The sequence below is a fragment of the Carassius auratus genome, chromosome 14 (assembly GCF_003368295.1).
Source record: "Carassius auratus strain Wakin chromosome 14, ASM336829v1, whole genome shotgun sequence".
NCBI lineage: Eukaryota > Metazoa > Chordata > Actinopteri > Cypriniformes > Cyprinidae > Carassius > Carassius auratus.
Genome location: NC_039256.1, coordinates 23,497,810 through 23,515,423, shown reverse-complemented (window position 1 = coordinate 23,515,423; position 17,614 = coordinate 23,497,810). Strand labels below are relative to the sequence as shown.

Below are 17,614 nucleotides of genomic sequence, written 5' to 3'. Positions count from 1 at the left end.
AGTTATTTACTTAATTAGCATACACAAAATTAAAAAATTATACTGCAATTGTTTTGCTTATAAACCATATCATTAGACTTAATTGAAGGGAAAAAGTTAAACCTTACATTTAACTTATATTTATATCTCTGTAACACCTTTGCTGGAGTCAAGAAAGAGTGACTAGAGGCATGTTATATATACACATCTTTAATAAACATTATTGTACAAGCAGATGAACACTGGAACAGGAAAAACAGAAGATCCACAAAGCAAAGAGCAACTGCTGCCCTACAAAGGGGGAAAAAATACACTATTACATCATTATTAGCATGGCATCACTTAACACTTAACGGATTAAAGAAATATTAATGGTTTTACTTACATGGCCTCATGAATTACTCTAACCCATTCCTTGTTTTGTACTCATGCAAATCAGTGCTGTGCTGTTTAAACAGCTGGTGGGGAAGAGGAAGTGCGTTTAGAAAAATCTAAAAAGTATGTTTGTGCATATGTTTGAGAGATCATCCAAAATGAGTTACCAATGCCCACAAGACTGCTGTGCTCCCAAATGCTAGTCCTACTCTCAGCATGTTTGGCTTGGAGGGGTCCGGTTTGGAAGCTATAAAGGAATTTCTGCTAACCACTAAAAGAAGAGAAAAAAAAAGCAATCCTTAAACATTTTATATTTTACACAATGTCTGGTTTATAGTATAGTTTTGGTACCTAACTTGTAACTTGCTAGTTTGTATATGAATTAGGGCTGCACAATTAATCTAATTTCTAATAGAGATTATAATTACAGACTTCACAATTACATAATCGTTCAAAGTGGCAATTAATCATTAAACGTCCACCTATTTTATTCTGCGTGCTTAAGATGCATTTTCCCCCTACATGTTATCTTAAGAGTTTGTACCATTATTTTAATTTTAGTGTTAGTATAACATTATAATACCATTCATATTTTAACTTTTTTTTATGACTTGAAGAAACTTATCTGATGTATAGTTGAATTTGAGCCTTAATGTTATAGAAAGGTCTAAAAGTTTATCAGTTGGAGTGTTTTCAACGTATTTTCATATAAAAACACAACATGCAGTTGCATCAAACAATGGTATGAACATCATTCAATGTAAATTGTGTTAATCGTAATTAATAATCAATTGAAATTACAAATTCAAGGGAATAATAGACAATTGTGATTTTTGCCATAATTGTGCAGCCCTAATATGAATTGAGTTTATTAAGCAGCACTAACATAAAACAAACTGGTCGCAGTTTTCCGAATATTTAAAACGTTATTATTATGCACAATATTTTCATTTTGTAATACGCATTGATGTAACAATAAGATCCTTTGTTGTCATTCACAAACTGAAAATGGCAATTAAAACATAATATATGCATTATACACATTATTTATTTATTGCTTATATAAATAACTCATTATGCGATGGAACTAATGTATTGGCTGCTGTGTTGCTAGTCTTGCTAAGCTAAGCAAGGTCAGGCCACACTGCTTTGCTAACTTCCATAAGGCGAATAAAACAAATGTACCGAGGATCTGTACTATTACTATAATGTACGCCAGCATAATTTGCATTGTCGTACTCACTCCTATTGACAGTTGAAGTCCTCAAAAATAACCGACCAAGAGGCATTTTGACAGCGTTTCTCTCCCAGACCAAATGCGATCCTTGTTCGATTACTTTTCCTGGTTGTTGGCTCCTGTAATGGCTGACCTAGTTACAAGTAGAGTAATCGATCACAAACGAATGGTGTTTAATATGACTCGATAATACATTTAATAGACCTATCCACCTTTATTTCTTTCACATTCTGTGGTCATATCAATCCTACATTTTGAAACACACTCGAGTGTACATGACAACCGTTAATTTTTTTTTTTTAGTTTTGTTTTCTACTTTTTTTTTTCTTTATTGATAATGTTCTCCAAACAGGTGCTTTGGTCTTTTGTAATAAATTAATTTAATTTAGTTTTATTCCTAACAACAAAAAGGTGTAAGAGAAAAATATGTTTTATTTGAATGATACATTAAAAACAAATATGTCTATAACATCTAAAAATCCTTCTAATCTTTCATATCCACTCAAAAAAAAAAATCATTGTTTACACAATATTTTTTTTAGGTTGAACAAAAATACAGGACTTATTAATATCTAAATGATATCTCCCTTTTAGCTGAATACATGCCATGTAAAATCACAACCTCTTTTGCTTCATTATTAAACATTATTATCCTCAAATACTCAAAGGTTTTGTCCAGTTTATATTATATCCTTTTTTTTTTTTAGAATAGTAGCGTTTTCATCATAATAAATACATGTTTATTAGTACAATTGTGTTTGAGCACGGTTTCCACAAGCCTTAACAAATGTATTTTTGCTGAACCGTCAAACTCAGTAACAGCATACCATCAAAATATTATTGCCATCTAGTGACGGAAATGCATATGGCTTTACATGCATCATTCATTTTGCTTGGCCGTACCTTTATTGTAATTATAAGAAAATTGCCAGGGCAGCACTATCATTTCCTTTAATGATATGTATATTTTTCGTATAATTATGTATTTAATTTATAGCATATAAAAAAAAAAATCTGTCCCCGCCTCGGAAACGCCGCACACTCGGCGCATGCGCAGTTCACCGCTTGACCCGGGGAGAATCAGCGCCGCCATTTTGGTTCTGAAGGGGGGCCTGCTGTCACCACGTGAAGGCGAGAATCCCCAGACAGCGAAGTTCGGGGGCTTTTACGATACGGCAGACAATCCGGCCACAGGATCGAGGTTTCCGATTTATGATCAGAGCAAAGTCACGGTGATCAGTACTCGAGAAGAAGACGAAGCATGCCCTCGGTAATTCTGCCGCCGAAGGAGAACGCTCTCTTTAAGAGGATATTGGTAAGTTGGGGAAAATATATCTGCTAACGAACGCAGGGTTGTTAATAATAGAAAGCAAGCGTGTGTGAACCCCCTTCCTATTTTAGCCAGGATCTCTCTTCTGACCTCGAGAACCCTCCTAGGACTCTTTTGCAAGCTAACAAGAGCGCATTGGCATTGCTTTAATACTCGTAACATGACTATTAGCTCGCCCACGTTCTCGCACTTTGAGAGCAGATGAACACAGAGCAGCTAACTGCCTTAGAAAGTTAAGCACAAAGATCAGTGATTTGATAGCTGTGTGGATGGAATAAACATTAATCAATGCTGCAGAGTCGCTTTATAAAGTTGCAGCAGAAACGTGTTGTTTGAGTCAAAACACGGTTGAATCGATTAGTCACCATACAAGAGAACACAATACAAGTTAATCAATTTAAAGCAACACCAACCTCAAAATAACAGCAGAGCACAAAACACACGAAGGCGGTGTTGTAAATAGCTATTAGTGTGATTTTTACACGTGTTGTGATTTATATACATCATTATTGACACTATAATTTGTACATGGACGCTACGCCACAAATCTGCACAAATCATACATTAACCAATCATTAAATGTTATTAAAAAATAGATAATGAAAATAGAAGCTTTAGTTCATGAATCATGATTTGCTAGTCATGTCAAGGGAGGGACATTATCATTCTGGAAAGTTTTTGATCGGACAAAAGTGGGTGTAGTGCAAGATGGCTCTATTAATATTAATAATATGGATATACTGTGTTGAATAAATACACGGTTACTGAGATTTAATATCAGTTAAACTTCAAATTTGTCATCATATAGTAGCACACTAGCATATAATGTGTGTTTTATGCTGACACTAGCATGTGGGACATCTGCCTATACAAAATTTAGGCCTATGATCATGCTTTTTTTTGGGTCTAGGACACAGCTGGTAAAATACGTTTTCTGATATTGAAAAATTAGAAATCATTTTAAACGTCCAAATGATTAACTTTTGTTGTTATGGAAATCTTTGTGTTTTAAGTAGTAGTTTTTAGGTCATAGTGACTCAACAGTAACTTACCCAGTCATTGCTATTCATTAATAATGTGTATTAATGACCAGTCATGAAATGGTTGTTCTTACTGATTTTTGTTATTCCAGAATACAGAGTTAGAAATTCAAAGTCATCTGATGTTGGTTTATTTGTGTTTTCTGACATCTGTTTCTGTTCTGTCACAGGGAGGGAGCTTGAATTGCTCGAAGGCCTTATTGTGATTTAATTTCTTAGACTCACACATTACATTTCAATCATGAAAACAGTGCCAACCTCAGTGCCTAAAGATGTCTGTCCCTTAAACATGATTATGCCTGAGGGCATTCCTTCACATTACTGTTATGTTGATATTTGGCAGACAGCTCTCCCAGGATGTCCAAACTGTTGTGGTGACATGAGTAGATCGGAATCTGTTTGTAATCAACATCTCACCGTCATAGCCTTTTTTTTTTCTGAGCCTGCCATGGGTGTTTTTGCAGCATTGTGAACTACTTTAATAAGAGTTACATTAGCAAAGGCTGGAATACGCTACACATTTCGTGTAGTGTATTCCAGCCTTGGGCAGCAGATCTTTAAGGGGAACGTTTTGGCAGGAGGTGCGGCTTTCTTCTCTGATTCTTTTTTGGCATTGATATCTCTTGATTATCCAGCTCATGTTTTTGCAGGAGTGTGTGAACTCCTTTAGCCTTTGTGTGTTCTCTAAAGAGTCCCAAGGTGATTCACACTGGTATAACACACCTGATTTTGTAATAGGAATTGTTACGTTTGTCACACTTCCTTTCCGCATGGTTTTAAAGGTGCTTTGAGGTGTAAGGAAGATGTAAATCGCTAACCACACATCTTAACCATACTTTCATTTTGTCTAATGTGCAGTGAAAGTGTAATTCTTAGCGTGCTTGTTTCCATTTTATGTCTTGCAGAGATGCTATGAACACAAGCAGTACAGAAATGGGCTCAAGTTTTGCAAACAGATCCTGTCCAACCAGAAGTTCGCCGAACATGGAGGTAAGACATTACTTCAGTTTCTCATCATTTTGATTCATTAAATCTGTTGCACGCACAATTATTTATTTTTTCCGTCTTGCAGAGACCCTTGCAATGAAAGGACTGACTCTGAACTGCTTGGGCCGAAAGGAAGAAGCGTATGACCTGGTGCGGCGTGGCTTACGAAACGATCTGAAGAGTCATGTCTGTATCCTTAACACTTTTCCCACTGTCAGTGGATTCATAACAAAGCATTGTCAGAATAAGTCATTTCTGTGCACATATTTATAATACTTGTAACCAACTGTTGGTGATTGACTTCCAGTTTAAGGTATTTTGTTTTTACTCTTATTTGTTCTTAGATAGCTGGCAACAGATAATGTCTCGGCGTAATTTAATGAATAGGTGCCGTTACTACAACACGATTAATCAAAAGAAAACCAACATGGCCTAATCAAATTGCGAGGGCAGTGATTTAATTAAATACATATGTTATTTTTTAAAACTATTCTATAAAAAAAAAAAAAAAGTTTTTTATTGTTCAATCACAAAATATTATATCAAAGTTATATTATATAATCACACAATTTTGGGCCAAATTGTGCAACCCTACAAACAAGCACCGCAAACCTGAAGCTTTTTAAACTTCACATTTGAAATCGCAGTCACAATTTTGGTCGTAAAAGTAGACATTTGATTACTTTCCCACCAAATGGTACAGTCCTAGGTGCAGAGCTGTTTCCTGTCCTTAACTCTTCTTCAGGTTGGCACGTTTATGGTTTGCTTCAGCGCTCGGATAAGAAGTATGACGAGGCCATCAAGTGCTACAGGAATGCTCTTAAATGGGACAAAGACAATCTGCAAATCCTCAGAGATCTCTCACTGCTGCAGATCCAAATGAGAGACCTGGAAGGTTACAGGGTAAGTTATTTTGAATGTAAGTGCTTCCATGTGTCAAGAAACTACAATGTTCCAAGGAACACGCCAATAAAAATAGTTTCTTTCACTCAAATTGTTTTGGTCAGTATATAATTGTAACACTTTCTCTCTCTCTCAGGAGACCAGGTACCAGTTACTGCAGTTGCGACCGGCTCAAAGAGCCTCCTGGATCGGTTATGCCATTGCATATCACCTTCTGGAAGATTATGAGATGGCGGCTAAGATCGTGGAGGAGTTCCGCAAAACGCAACAGGTATTTTTTTTTCACTGCTTCCTGTAAGTTGTCATCTCTACTGAGTTTATTTTTGCAGACAGTGTTTGTTTTTGGATGCCACTGAGCTTTTTTGTTGATTTGTGCTTCAGACGTCTCCAGATAAAGTGGATTACGAGTACAGTGAGCTGTTGCTTTATCAGAATCAGCTGCTGAGGGAGGCCGGGCTAAACAAAGAAGCCCTCGATCACCTGACCAGCTATGAAAAACAGATATGTGACAAACTGGCTGTAGAGGAGACACGAGGTGTGTGTGTTTTGGTGCATATATATTGGTTATTGGCTGATAATAGAGGGTTTCTTTTTTTTTATAGCTGATTTGAAGATTATCCGTGCATTCTCATTTATCTTTTTCTGCATTTACTTTAATTTGCTGTCATCTAATTCTCACTTATTTTATATTTAAAACAAACATTAACATAACACATTTAAATCTTTAGCAAATCTGAATGAATATTCATATTTTGATGCTGAACAATTTAATGCTTTGATGCTGAAATTCACTAACCGCATTTAAATTAATGAATTATTGTATAATAGTTATTTAACTACAGATCAAATTTTGGGGTGGGTTAGATTTTAATAACATTTTTGAAAGCAGACTCTTTCCAAGGCTGCATTTACTAGGGCTGGACCAGAATATTTGATTATTCGAATGTTCGATCGGTGGGTTGGCATCTGATTTTCAATTTTGAGATTCGAATAATTATTATTATTATGTTTTGATTACAAACCGTTCTCGGCCCAGAATTCTCGGCATGGTTAAAGAGCCGTGCTGTGTGTGACGTCACTGTTGTCTGGCCACCTGTTTCTCCATAGCTAGCTAAGCAAAAGAAAGCAATTTGATCAAACAGCCAAGTAAACAGCTACGCTATGTTCAATATAAAAAAAAAATGTCTGCGACCGTTTGGTCTGTGGAGGAAACATTTGCGCTTATTGATATAATACCGGTTGCTGCCTTCTGTTTGTTTAATTTTTCACGTCAAGAGTAAATATCAGATAAGAAAAGGAGTCTAAAAAACAGAATTATCTGATCATCGTCTATATCTCTGTTTATATTACATGACGTATTGAACTCTAAAGAGTTCCATTATAAGCACCAGTGGAAAATGAAACCGCATCCGTGCTGACTGGTCCGGATCGGCTCGGAGTGGAACGGTTGAGCAGAGAGAACAGTTCAGCCCGATGGTAGAAAAGCAGCTTATGAATCACTCATGAATGAACGTCATGATTTAGTTCATCTGGAAGAGAAGACAAAAATGTTGAAGACCTCAGCTGTGTGGGAGAACTTTAAATTAAGTGAGAACAAGACAAAGGCAGTGTGCCAAATATGCGATTTAAGACTGGCCACCCACAAAAGCACATCAAGTCTGAAAAATCACTTGTTACCCTTGTAGTATATTATTGGTGTAAAAAAAAAAGCAGCTTTTATCCTCCATGTTAATCAGTAATTTTATACAAGATAAAAACATACAGTAGCCCAGCATAATAATAATTTATATTAAAAGTATTATGTATCATTAGTGCAGTGTCCGTTCTCTGAGCATATAAGCCTTGCCTGTGTGAGGCGCGCCGCTTTTGGCTTGTGCTGTTCTGTAGTTTATTAAAAGTCTATTAATTTTAAAAGTGTTGCGTGTCCATATTGCACCAAAATGCAACACTGCTCTCTCTCTCGGGTCCGCAGCAATACCCCCGCCAAGTGTGAAGGTGATTGGATGAATGGTTGACAACATAATATAAATGCAAAAAGAGACAAACACACAGAGATTCCAGCCTTTATTAGACAGAAGAATATGTTCAGCGACTCTCTCCGAAGCTTCGAATATTCAGTGTAGATCACTACCGAAGCTTCGATGCTCAAAAAAATTGGTATTCGGACCAGCCCTAGCATTTACTGAAAAAAACATTTATTTGTATTAATGTTAAAACTTTTATGAGTATGTGGAAACGGATACATTTTTAGGATGAAATTGATAGATGAACAGAAAGTTTATAAGAACAGGATTCTTTTTGCATTAGAAATATTTTATAACATTATACATGTAATGACATTTTTCATGTATTATACATGTAATACCATGTGTCCTTGTATTCATTTCTTAAAAACAAAACAAAAGACTGACTCTAAACCTTTGACTTGAAATGTATTTTTGCTCTAAACAAAATAACAGAATTTGAATATTAATGTTATATCTCTGATTTTGTCATCATGAATTTGTTTATCGTCTGGTGTCAGTTTTTTTAAAAGCAACGTATGTTTGTAGGAGAGCTGCTTCTCAGGTTAGATCGGGCTGGTGAAGCTACGGAGGTCTACCACCGACTGCTGGAGAGAAACCCTGAGAACTGGAGCTACTATCAAGGGCTAGAGAAAGCGCTCAAACCAAGTAAATACACATTCTTCTGAACGCAGCAGATCTTGGCTGTTTACATTTCTGGAAGGCCCTTACTCTATGTCTGCTTTCAGAGAGTGTCGAGGAGAAGCAGAAAATCTATGAAGATGCCTGGGTTAAGTATCCTAAAGGTCTGGTGCCCAGACGACTTCCTCTCAACTTCCTCACAGGTCAGCGCCAGTCTTGTCAAATCAGTATATCTGTTATGCTTTCACAATGTGGCCGTGTGTATGACTGCATTTTGCTCTCGCAGGTGAGAAGTTTAGAGAGTGTTTGGATCGCTACCTGAGGATGAACTTCAGCAAAGGATGCCCACCTGTCTTTACCACACTGAAATCACTCTACCATCAAAAAGACAAGGTGAGATGGGGCAACATAACCAAGGAAATGTGTAGAAGATGAACATATAAGAACAGACACCATTTTTTTACATGTTCCTGTCTTCTGCAGGTAGCAATAATTGAGGAATTAGTTGTGGGGTATGAAAAAAGTTTGAGAACTTGTAAAATGTTCAACCAAAAGGGTGAGTACATGTAAATGATTTTAATGATGGAAAGTGGTGCCAGGGGTTCTCACTGTGGACATGTTGCTGAATTTGTAGATGATGGGAAAACGGAGCCACCCACTACTTTACTGTGGGTTCAGTATTTCCTGGCCCAGCATTTCAACCATATCGGCAAACAGACGCTTGCCCTCGAATACATCAACGCAGCCATCGAAAGCACCCCCACCCTCATAGAGCTCTTCGTCATCAAGGCGAAGATATATAAGGTAAAGCACACTCACCTCGTTGAAACCGTTTGATGTAAAAGAAATGAGACACTTTTACATCGTTTCAACCATTCAGTAGAGCAGGAGAGAGTGATGTTATTTTCCATGTCTCGTTCTCTTGATAGCATGCGGGTAACATCCGTGAAGCCGCTCGCTGGATGGATGAGGCCCAGGCTCTGGACACTGCTGACCGCTTCATCAACTCCAAGTGTGCCAAGTATTTGCTCAAGGCTGGACTTATCAAAGAGGCTGAAGAGATGTGTTCCAAGTTCACACGGGTTAGTATGGTGAAGGTCACATGCTTGTGAGAACGCACTTAAAATAACACCAGTTAATATGGGTTAAAGGGTATATAACATACACAGTTTCACCTAATCTCATGTTAATCTTGAGTACCTATAGAGTAGTACTGCATCCTTCATATATCCAAAAAAGTTTTTTATCATATTTATAAAAGAAAGATGCAGCTTTCCGATTGTCTCCGGAAACTCAAATGACCAAAACACACAAAACCCCTTGATACACTCTGTTGCTGCCCCGGAAAAACAAACTGCATCCACTGTTCATGTAACGCTGGGTTCTTTGGGAAGCTGAACATGGTAAACTTTCCCTCACCTCACAAAATGCACTTATTTGGAGGCATTCTCGAACAAATCCTATGCAGCGCTGCCAATGATTTTGAAGCGCATGTGTGTGCGGTCTTGCTCTCCTCTGGTCAGTGTGTGTGCGCGCGTGTGCTTTTCTGGGAGAAATACTCATATAAGGACTTCCGTTCTCGTATACGTCATTAGATCCACGATCAAAAAAAAACTGCCGAAACTTAACAACCTGTAAGATTTTCGGCACAGAAATTCCCAGTCATTATTCTAAATTATTTTTAAAAACTTTGGCCATGTTTAGCATGAGAATCCATCTCTTTAACACTGTGAACAACTATGAATACACGAAACACCATTGTGACCCCCCCCTTTATATGGTCAGATTTTTATTCAGTAAGAGTGCATTAAAATGATCAAAAGTAACAGTAAAGACTTGGATAATGTTGCAAAAGAGTTCCATTTTAAATTAAGAAGTGTTTTTGAGCACTAAAACAGCATATTGGCATGATTTCCGAAGATCATGTGACACTGAAGACTGGAGTAACTGCTGCTAAAAATTCACCTTTGCCATCACAGAAATAAACAACATTTGTAAATATATTAAAAAAGAAAACAGTTATAATATATATAATGGTTTTTGTTGCATTATTGTTCAGATAAATGCAGCCTTGATAGTCAGAAGAGACTTATTTTAAAAAATTTTTTTAAAAATCTAGCTGTCCCTAAACTTTTGAATGGTAGTGTGTTGTTTTAGTTACTATATAAAGTCCTTTAAAAAAACAAATCTGTTCATTTGGAGGCATTGCCTCTGGCAGCTGTTCAGTTCCAGAAAACTGAAATAGTAAAATGTTGGTTAGCATTACGTTTTAGGAGCATTGAAAGCAGTACTATTTTTTTTTAATCCTTTGACCAGAAACCCTTTTTCAGTGCATTTTAGTGCAAAAACATACAATTTAACCAATAATTCACTTGTCCCTTGTAAATTAAATTTAGGACTTGCATGCCCTACAATTTCCATTATGACTTTTTAATCTCTCACACTAATGTTTCCAAGTGTGTTCATTATCAAAAACACATCAGTCTGAATGTATGCAATCTCTCTCACCTGCAGGAAGGAGCCTCTGCTGTAGAGAATCTGAATGAGATGCAGTGCATGTGGTTCCAGACGGAGTGTGCTCTGGCCTACAAGTCCTTGAACAAATATGGAGAGGCCCTGAAGAAGTGCCATGAAATTGAGAGGGTAAATCTTGCAGAATTAGATAATATGAGATGTTAATTTTAGCTGTAGTTAACAAACTGACATTAATAGCTCCGTGCTAAATCTGCAGGGTAATACTGATTGCAATAGAATTGTTTTTGCCATGAATATAGCCATTGCTGCTGACATGGCATTAAATCATAAATCAATAAATACCTAATTGTCAGAAATGTCTCAAAACTTTCATCTTTTGTTGTTAACAGCATTTTGTGGAGATAACAGATGACCAGTTCGACTTCCACACATATTGTATGAGGAAGATGACGTTGCGTTCTTACGTCGATTTGCTCAATTTAGAGGACGTGTTGCGTATGCACCCTTTCTACTTCAAGGCAGCACGTACAGCCATCGAGATCTACCTCAGCCTTCATGATAACCCGCTCTCCGATGACAGCAAGGAGTCGCAAGCGGACAATGGTACAGTCATGCACACAATACATTTTCAAACTTTAGAGGTCCATCCTTGCCTTTTGGTAATGTAAAAAAATTAATATTCTGTAGCCAACCTAACGGACAAGGAGCTGAAGAAATTGCGCAACAAACAGAGACGTGCCCAAAAGAAAGCCCAGTTAGAGGAGGAAAAGAAGAATGCTGAAAAAGAAAAACAGCTAAAGAACCAAAAGAAGAAAAAGGAAGAGGACGAGGAGGAGATTGGAGGACCTAAAGAGGAGCTCATACCAGAAAAGCTGGCGAAGGTGTGTATGTTAACAAAGCCTTTTGTACTTCACAGGATTAAATATTTTGATTCTGTTCATCAGCATGTGCCGTTTCTGTCTGTAGGTTGAGAATCCTCTAGAAGAAGCGGTTAAGTTCCTGACTCCCCTCAAGAACTTAGTAAAGAATAAGATAGACACGCATCTGCTGGCCTTTGAGATCTACCTCAGGAAAGGTGAGCAGACTGATGAACTTGAACATGGTTATTTATAACGTTTCAGGATGTGTGACTGAACACTCATAATGTGTGTTTGTGTTTGTAGAGAAGTATCTATTGATGCTGCAGTCGGTGAAGAGAGCTTACTCACTGGACCCCGATCACCCCTGGCTCCACCAGTGTTTGGTGCGATTCTTCAAAGGAGGTAGATAAAGGCACATATCGTTTCCTCACATGGGACAAAAAAGATACAGGAACAATAAGATCTGTGTCTGTTTTCAGTGTCGGACAGCAAGGACATGCCGGAGGCAATGCAGACGGTTCTGAAGCAGGAGATCACAAAACTGTTTGGCGAGAGCGACCCCAAGTCTTTCAACAAGAACTTCCTGAGCAAACATGCAAACTCAATACCACACAGAGTTGCAGGTACCCACTTTATGAACTTCTGAAAACCACTGTAGACTCTTCATAGAGTAGAGGAGATTGACAGTCAGACTGATTCATGTTTGTCATTAAATTCTAAAGCCACCGTCGGCCAAACGTTTGTTCGCATTTTGCTTAAAGGTTCCATTCCATGCCCTTGTTTTCATTATGCAAGATAATTCCTTATTTCATTATTTATTTTTATTTTAATAGTTATTTTTGCATAAAATATTACAGTATTCATTTCAGAAAGGAGATCACTGTCTGCAGTGTCTTTGGTGATTGCTCAGTGACATTGCTGCTCATAAATTTGAACTACGCCAATGGCCACTTTCACTCAAGTGACCAGATATGAATGATTTCTGATGGCTTTGTTGCCCTGAAACCCTTAAGCATGAGTGTACCACTAAATTCCTTTAGATGTTCGTTTAGCATCTACCTCTTTGTTGTATGCAGCTGCTAAGATGATGGTCTTTCTGGACCCCTCTTCTGAGGGGATGGCTGCCGAGCTGGCTACCTCCTTGGACGAGTCCCTAACAGGCGGAACCATTCAGGTACAATAAACATAAACACAACCGTATAGAATTGTGATTTTCCTCATGAAAAGCATGATGCTACATCCCTCATATTTGTATGTGTGAATGTCAGACGTGTACCGAGGTGCTCCAGGCATTGAGGGACGGCAGTCTGGGCTCGCAGCAGGAGAAAAATCTTGAATCGTACTGTGCATCTTGCCACGATATCTATCCCTACGCTTTAGCCTTCATGCCCCCCAGTTACCAGGACAACTCTGCAGTGACCACCAATGGAGACCTGTCCCCCTGTGACCACGAGGACATGCCCAATGAGATGTGAGCATTTCAGGAAGGGAGCAGGGTGGCCGTTTTATGGCCGTCAGCATTTTGAGACCAGACGCCCCACTGAGGTTGAAACTCTACTGCACTAACGACACCATGGTTACCTTTCGCCTTGGAAGTGAGCGAGCAATAGGGGAAAAACCCATTTTACAAAACTTTTTTTTTTCTCCTTTCTATCTTGTTTTGCTTTTCTTTTTTTTTCTTTTTCTTTTATAACAACAAAAAAAATGGCCAATGGCGTCTCTTATGCTAGAACAGACCAAGCGGTATTAAAGACGTAGATTAAGAAGGTCACATTGAATTCATTGGGCCTTATTCATGTTTATCAGACACATGCATTTTGCTTAACATGTTTTTAAGAGTAATTTATAAAAGATAATATTAAAGAGAACCGAATAATATCAGGAGGAGCAATACTTTTGGTCCTGGTTTGACTTGCGTGGTCGTGTGCCAAACCTGTGGGGCGGACCTTTTGATGCAGATGACGGCACCTGTTGAGGGTACCAGGGAAAGGGGGGGTTGGGGCTGTGTGGCACTGAATAAATGTGGCGTGGCAGAAGCTGTTCCAGGATCAGCCACCAGCAGAGCTGAAGTTCAGCCAATAAGCTGATAACAGTCGAATGAAAGGTCACCTGGAGTGCCGAGGAGAGGCAGACGTGCATCTTTTTATTTTATTTTATTTTTTCTCTTTCATCCTCTGCTGCCTTTCGGTTTTCCAGTGAATGTTTTAGAGGCGGCAGTGGCATCTGTTGGCCCTGTAGGACTTTTACTGACTGTTTCTGTTGGGTTTGTTTGGCATCTTTTTCTTTTTTTTTCTCACTCATTGTTTGGGCTCTTATCTTGGTTTCAAACTTTCTGATTTCTGTTTATGATTTCTTTTCTTACATAATACAAGACTCCATCAAACATACCACTGTCTGAATTCTGAGAACGTGTCCTGTCATTTAACACTCACACAGTTATAAATAAAACAAAGTAACATGATTGTGATGCGTTTCTTTTTTTGGTTTTTTAATTTCAACATTTGGTTTTAGTTGCACTGTATGATGTTATTAGTTTATTCTTTTAGAAAGCACAGAACACAATTTGCTGGGGTTTGGCTAACGTTAAAACAAACATTTACTGTTGAAAAGGGATATAATTTTTTACTTATGTGGACTTAACTTGTATTGGTTATTTACCAATAAGATTACTTTAATATATTCAAATGTATTACAGCCTTGATTCCTGTGCAATAGTAGTGGTTGTCAGAATTTTAATCCATGCCCAATATTCAGATTTTTCCAGTCGTGTGTGATTACCTGGGTAAGTTTTTTAATCAGAATTTCTGCCCTGTAAATATTTGAAAACTGCCATAGCTAGTAGTTGTTAGTCATTATTAATTCATATTATTTTCCAGGTCTAATATAGTTTTTCCATTCCCTTTTGATTAATTACTTTTCATTATATAACCGTTTTTCTTTTCTTATCTTGATTGATTTAATGTTTTTTCAGCTTGTAAGTTATCATTAGGTCTCCTGGTTGAGAACCACTGTGCTATAGGTAAATTGAAATAAATTTCCTATTCATTTTTAGACATTATAAACCATCTTTCATGTATTCACATGTTAAGACAACAAGCGTTCATGTATGTAGTATTTTGTTTGTGATTAAGTAACTTAGACTTGTTAGAGTCTGGCTTTGGGCTCTGTGTCTGTCTGTTCTCATGTTGGCTCTAAGAGCTGAGTAGAGTGTGGTCCAGGTTAAGGTATGTGGTAAGGAACTCTGGTAAATCATTCTTCTGCACTATTTCTAGAAACATGGACAGCAGTCATCAACCTCTGTTGGTCCCTAAAAAGAGTGGAAATAGAAAAAAGGTCAGTAATTCTCAATATGAGCTATTGGGCAATCACAGCGGTGCCATATACATTTTCTTATTTCTGTTTTAATTTAAGGTTACAGGTTTTAATTATAGTTATATTTTTATTTCAGTTAAAATTTGATTTTTGTAAGTTAGAACTTTAATGTATTTCAGTTATCTTATTTTCATGTTTGTTTTTTCCTCCAATTTTTTTCATCACGTTTAGATATGAATTAATACATTACTGTTTATATAAACAATATTAATATTAACACACGCATATATATATATATATATATATATATATATGTATATATGTTGACTAGACTTCAGTGCTCTGCCGTGATGCTTTAAGGCTAGTCGCTGGTCATTTAGGGGGCGCAACAGGATAAGAAATATTTGAAGGACCTTCCACGTTTATGCTCAATTTACAAACTCTTAAAATTACAAATAAATGCATACTCCGAAAGCGCTCCTCAAGACGTGTTATTATAACATATTACTGGATCCTCAAAACTGAATGGGAGATTTCATGTTTTAAACAACTTATTGTACAGGTAAATGAATCGCCGTTATAATTTAATGCGCTGCTGCACTGTCTGTAATGCACATAGGCTTCACACAGTACCTCGTAGCATCGTACATCACACGCAGATCGCGCCCACATTGAATCATTCAATGCAGAAACATATTGTCAACACTGTTCTGTGATTTCTCAATAAAACAGCGTATTTCTTAATAACTTACGTTACATTACAGCTTCACTACTATTAGACAGACTCTGCCAGGTAGAATTAATTCACACCATAGGATTCACACATGCAATCACTAATCACTAATGCATTACTGTAATCTTTACTGTGCTACTTCAGCTCTGTCTGATTTTGAATGACACAAAGAAAAAATAACTGATATAAACTATATATACAGAGAGAGAGAGAGAAATAGAGATAGTAATTGAGGAATTTTATAATTCACTTAACTACTGAACAATGTCTTCATACCGTCTATGAGAACATCCTGTAACTGTGGTAAAATCATTGTAATGCATGGCCTTTCGTTGTGTGTATCCAGCTTCTTCTGGTCACTATGTTCTGTTCAAGTGCACACTGTTCAAATCAGGTCCATGTCGTTGATCTCCAGTAATTTAAGTCTAAAATAACACAAGAATGATAATTTATATGGAAAAGAAATACAGATATCTGGCCCAGTGGTGCGCAACACAAAGAAATCACTACAACACAGCACAAATTTCGTTTGCCTAGTTCCGGTTGTATTGTGCTTATTTTGTTGTATTGCTGCTTGTTATCCTTTTTGTTGTGGACTTCTTGGTCACTGTAATACTGGTATTTAAAGTGATGTGACATACGGCCAACTCAGAATTCGTGCTCTGCTTTTAACCCATACAAAGTGCACACACACACACTGTGAGCGCACACCCAGAGCCATTTATGCTGCGGCGTCCGGGGAGCAGTTGGGGTTTCGGTGCCTTGCTCAATGGCACCTCAGTCATGGTTTTGAAGGTGGAGAGAGCACTGTACGTGCACTCCCCCCCCCCTACAATTCCTGCCAACCCCTTAACAACTGCCCTTGATCCGAACACATGAACTCAGAAACAACATTAACTGCCCTGGATTCGAACCCATGACCTCTGAAGCTCAGAACCAGTGGCTTAACAGAGTGCACCACTGAATCGCTACGTATGTGCAGTATATTTTGATTGCAATTATGGATTGGATTCAAACCACCACAGAGCTTTTATTTTATCTGGTTGCGTCTTGCCTGGTGACAGTCCTGAGTACAGTCTTAAAGAGGTCACTTTCTTTGTCTCTAGGCAACAGCAATGCTGCCATGCCACCTGTTGCTAGGGCACCCCTGCGGTGACACGTCTGCACTAGAAGATCCATGTAGCTGTGCAGGAAATGTTTCTCCATATCCATATATTTACTGTGATCAGGGAGGAGGAAATCAGCCCAGTGACCTATAAAGCAACCATTGTCAATATCGAGGAATGTGATTGAGTCCACTAGTCGAACTTGCAGAAAATGTATGCACTGCCCTAATTTGTTGACAAAGGAAGCGGAGTAATCCCAGATGCCACAGTTTAGACCAGCAGAGTGCTCCTTGATCTTGTACAAAATCTCCTCCATCTTGAACGATGCCAGGACACACTCAATCAACACAGTGGCCTTTATGCAGCCCGCTGGCAGGTCAAGCTACAAAAACATTCTGAATACATTAAAAATAAAATTCATGGTAGTTAAAACTGATTCATGGTGTGGAAGTGCATTAGGATGGTTTAAATCGTACTTATATGACCGCCATCAATTCGTAGCAGTGAATGAAGAGGTATCATATCGATCACAAGTGCAGTATGGAGTAAGTACCTCAAGGCTCAGTACTAGGGCCACTACTCTTCACGTTTTATATGTTACCCTTGGGAGATATCATCAGGAAACATGGTGT

At 37.9% G+C, this 17,614-nt stretch overlaps 2 protein-coding genes across 3 annotated transcripts; one reads left to right on the top strand and one right to left on the bottom strand.

Moving 5' to 3' along the window:
- Window positions 1-169: 169 nt before the first annotated feature.
- LOC113114058 (NADH dehydrogenase [ubiquinone] 1 subunit C1, mitochondrial) lies at window positions 170-1,753 on the bottom strand. Of its 2 annotated transcripts, none has more exons than XM_026280774.1 (4): window positions 1,598-1,753; window positions 522-625; window positions 365-437; window positions 170-292 (listed from the first exon to the last, which is right to left on the bottom strand). In XM_026280774.1, exons 1-3 carry the CDS (start codon window positions 1,641-1,643, stop codon window positions 378-380), a joined length of 210 nt encoding a protein of 69 aa, XP_026136559.1. In that variant the 5' UTR covers window positions 1,644-1,753; the 3' UTR covers window positions 170-292; window positions 365-377. The 2 variants fall into 2 exon arrangements, with proteins under 2 accessions (XP_026136559.1, XP_026136558.1); XM_026280773.1 differs by having other exon boundaries at window positions 170-270; window positions 1,598-1,746.
- A 1,099-nt stretch (window positions 1,754-2,852) lies between these two features.
- On the top strand, window positions 2,853-14,292 carry LOC113114057 (N-alpha-acetyltransferase 15, NatA auxiliary subunit-like). Its single transcript, XM_026280772.1, has 20 exons — window positions 2,853-2,906; window positions 4,867-4,951; window positions 5,034-5,138; window positions 5,694-5,851; window positions 5,988-6,122; window positions 6,233-6,386; window positions 8,404-8,523; window positions 8,604-8,699; window positions 8,783-8,889; window positions 8,980-9,052; window positions 9,131-9,300; window positions 9,426-9,578; window positions 11,011-11,139; window positions 11,361-11,574; window positions 11,659-11,852; window positions 11,938-12,046; window positions 12,135-12,233; window positions 12,311-12,454; window positions 12,908-13,005; window positions 13,100-14,292. The coding sequence occupies exons 1-20, from the start codon at window positions 2,853-2,855 to the stop codon at window positions 13,304-13,306; spliced, it is 2,604 nt and encodes an 867-aa protein (XP_026136557.1). The 3' UTR covers window positions 13,307-14,292.
- The last annotated feature ends 3,322 nt before the right edge of the window (window positions 14,293-17,614 follow it).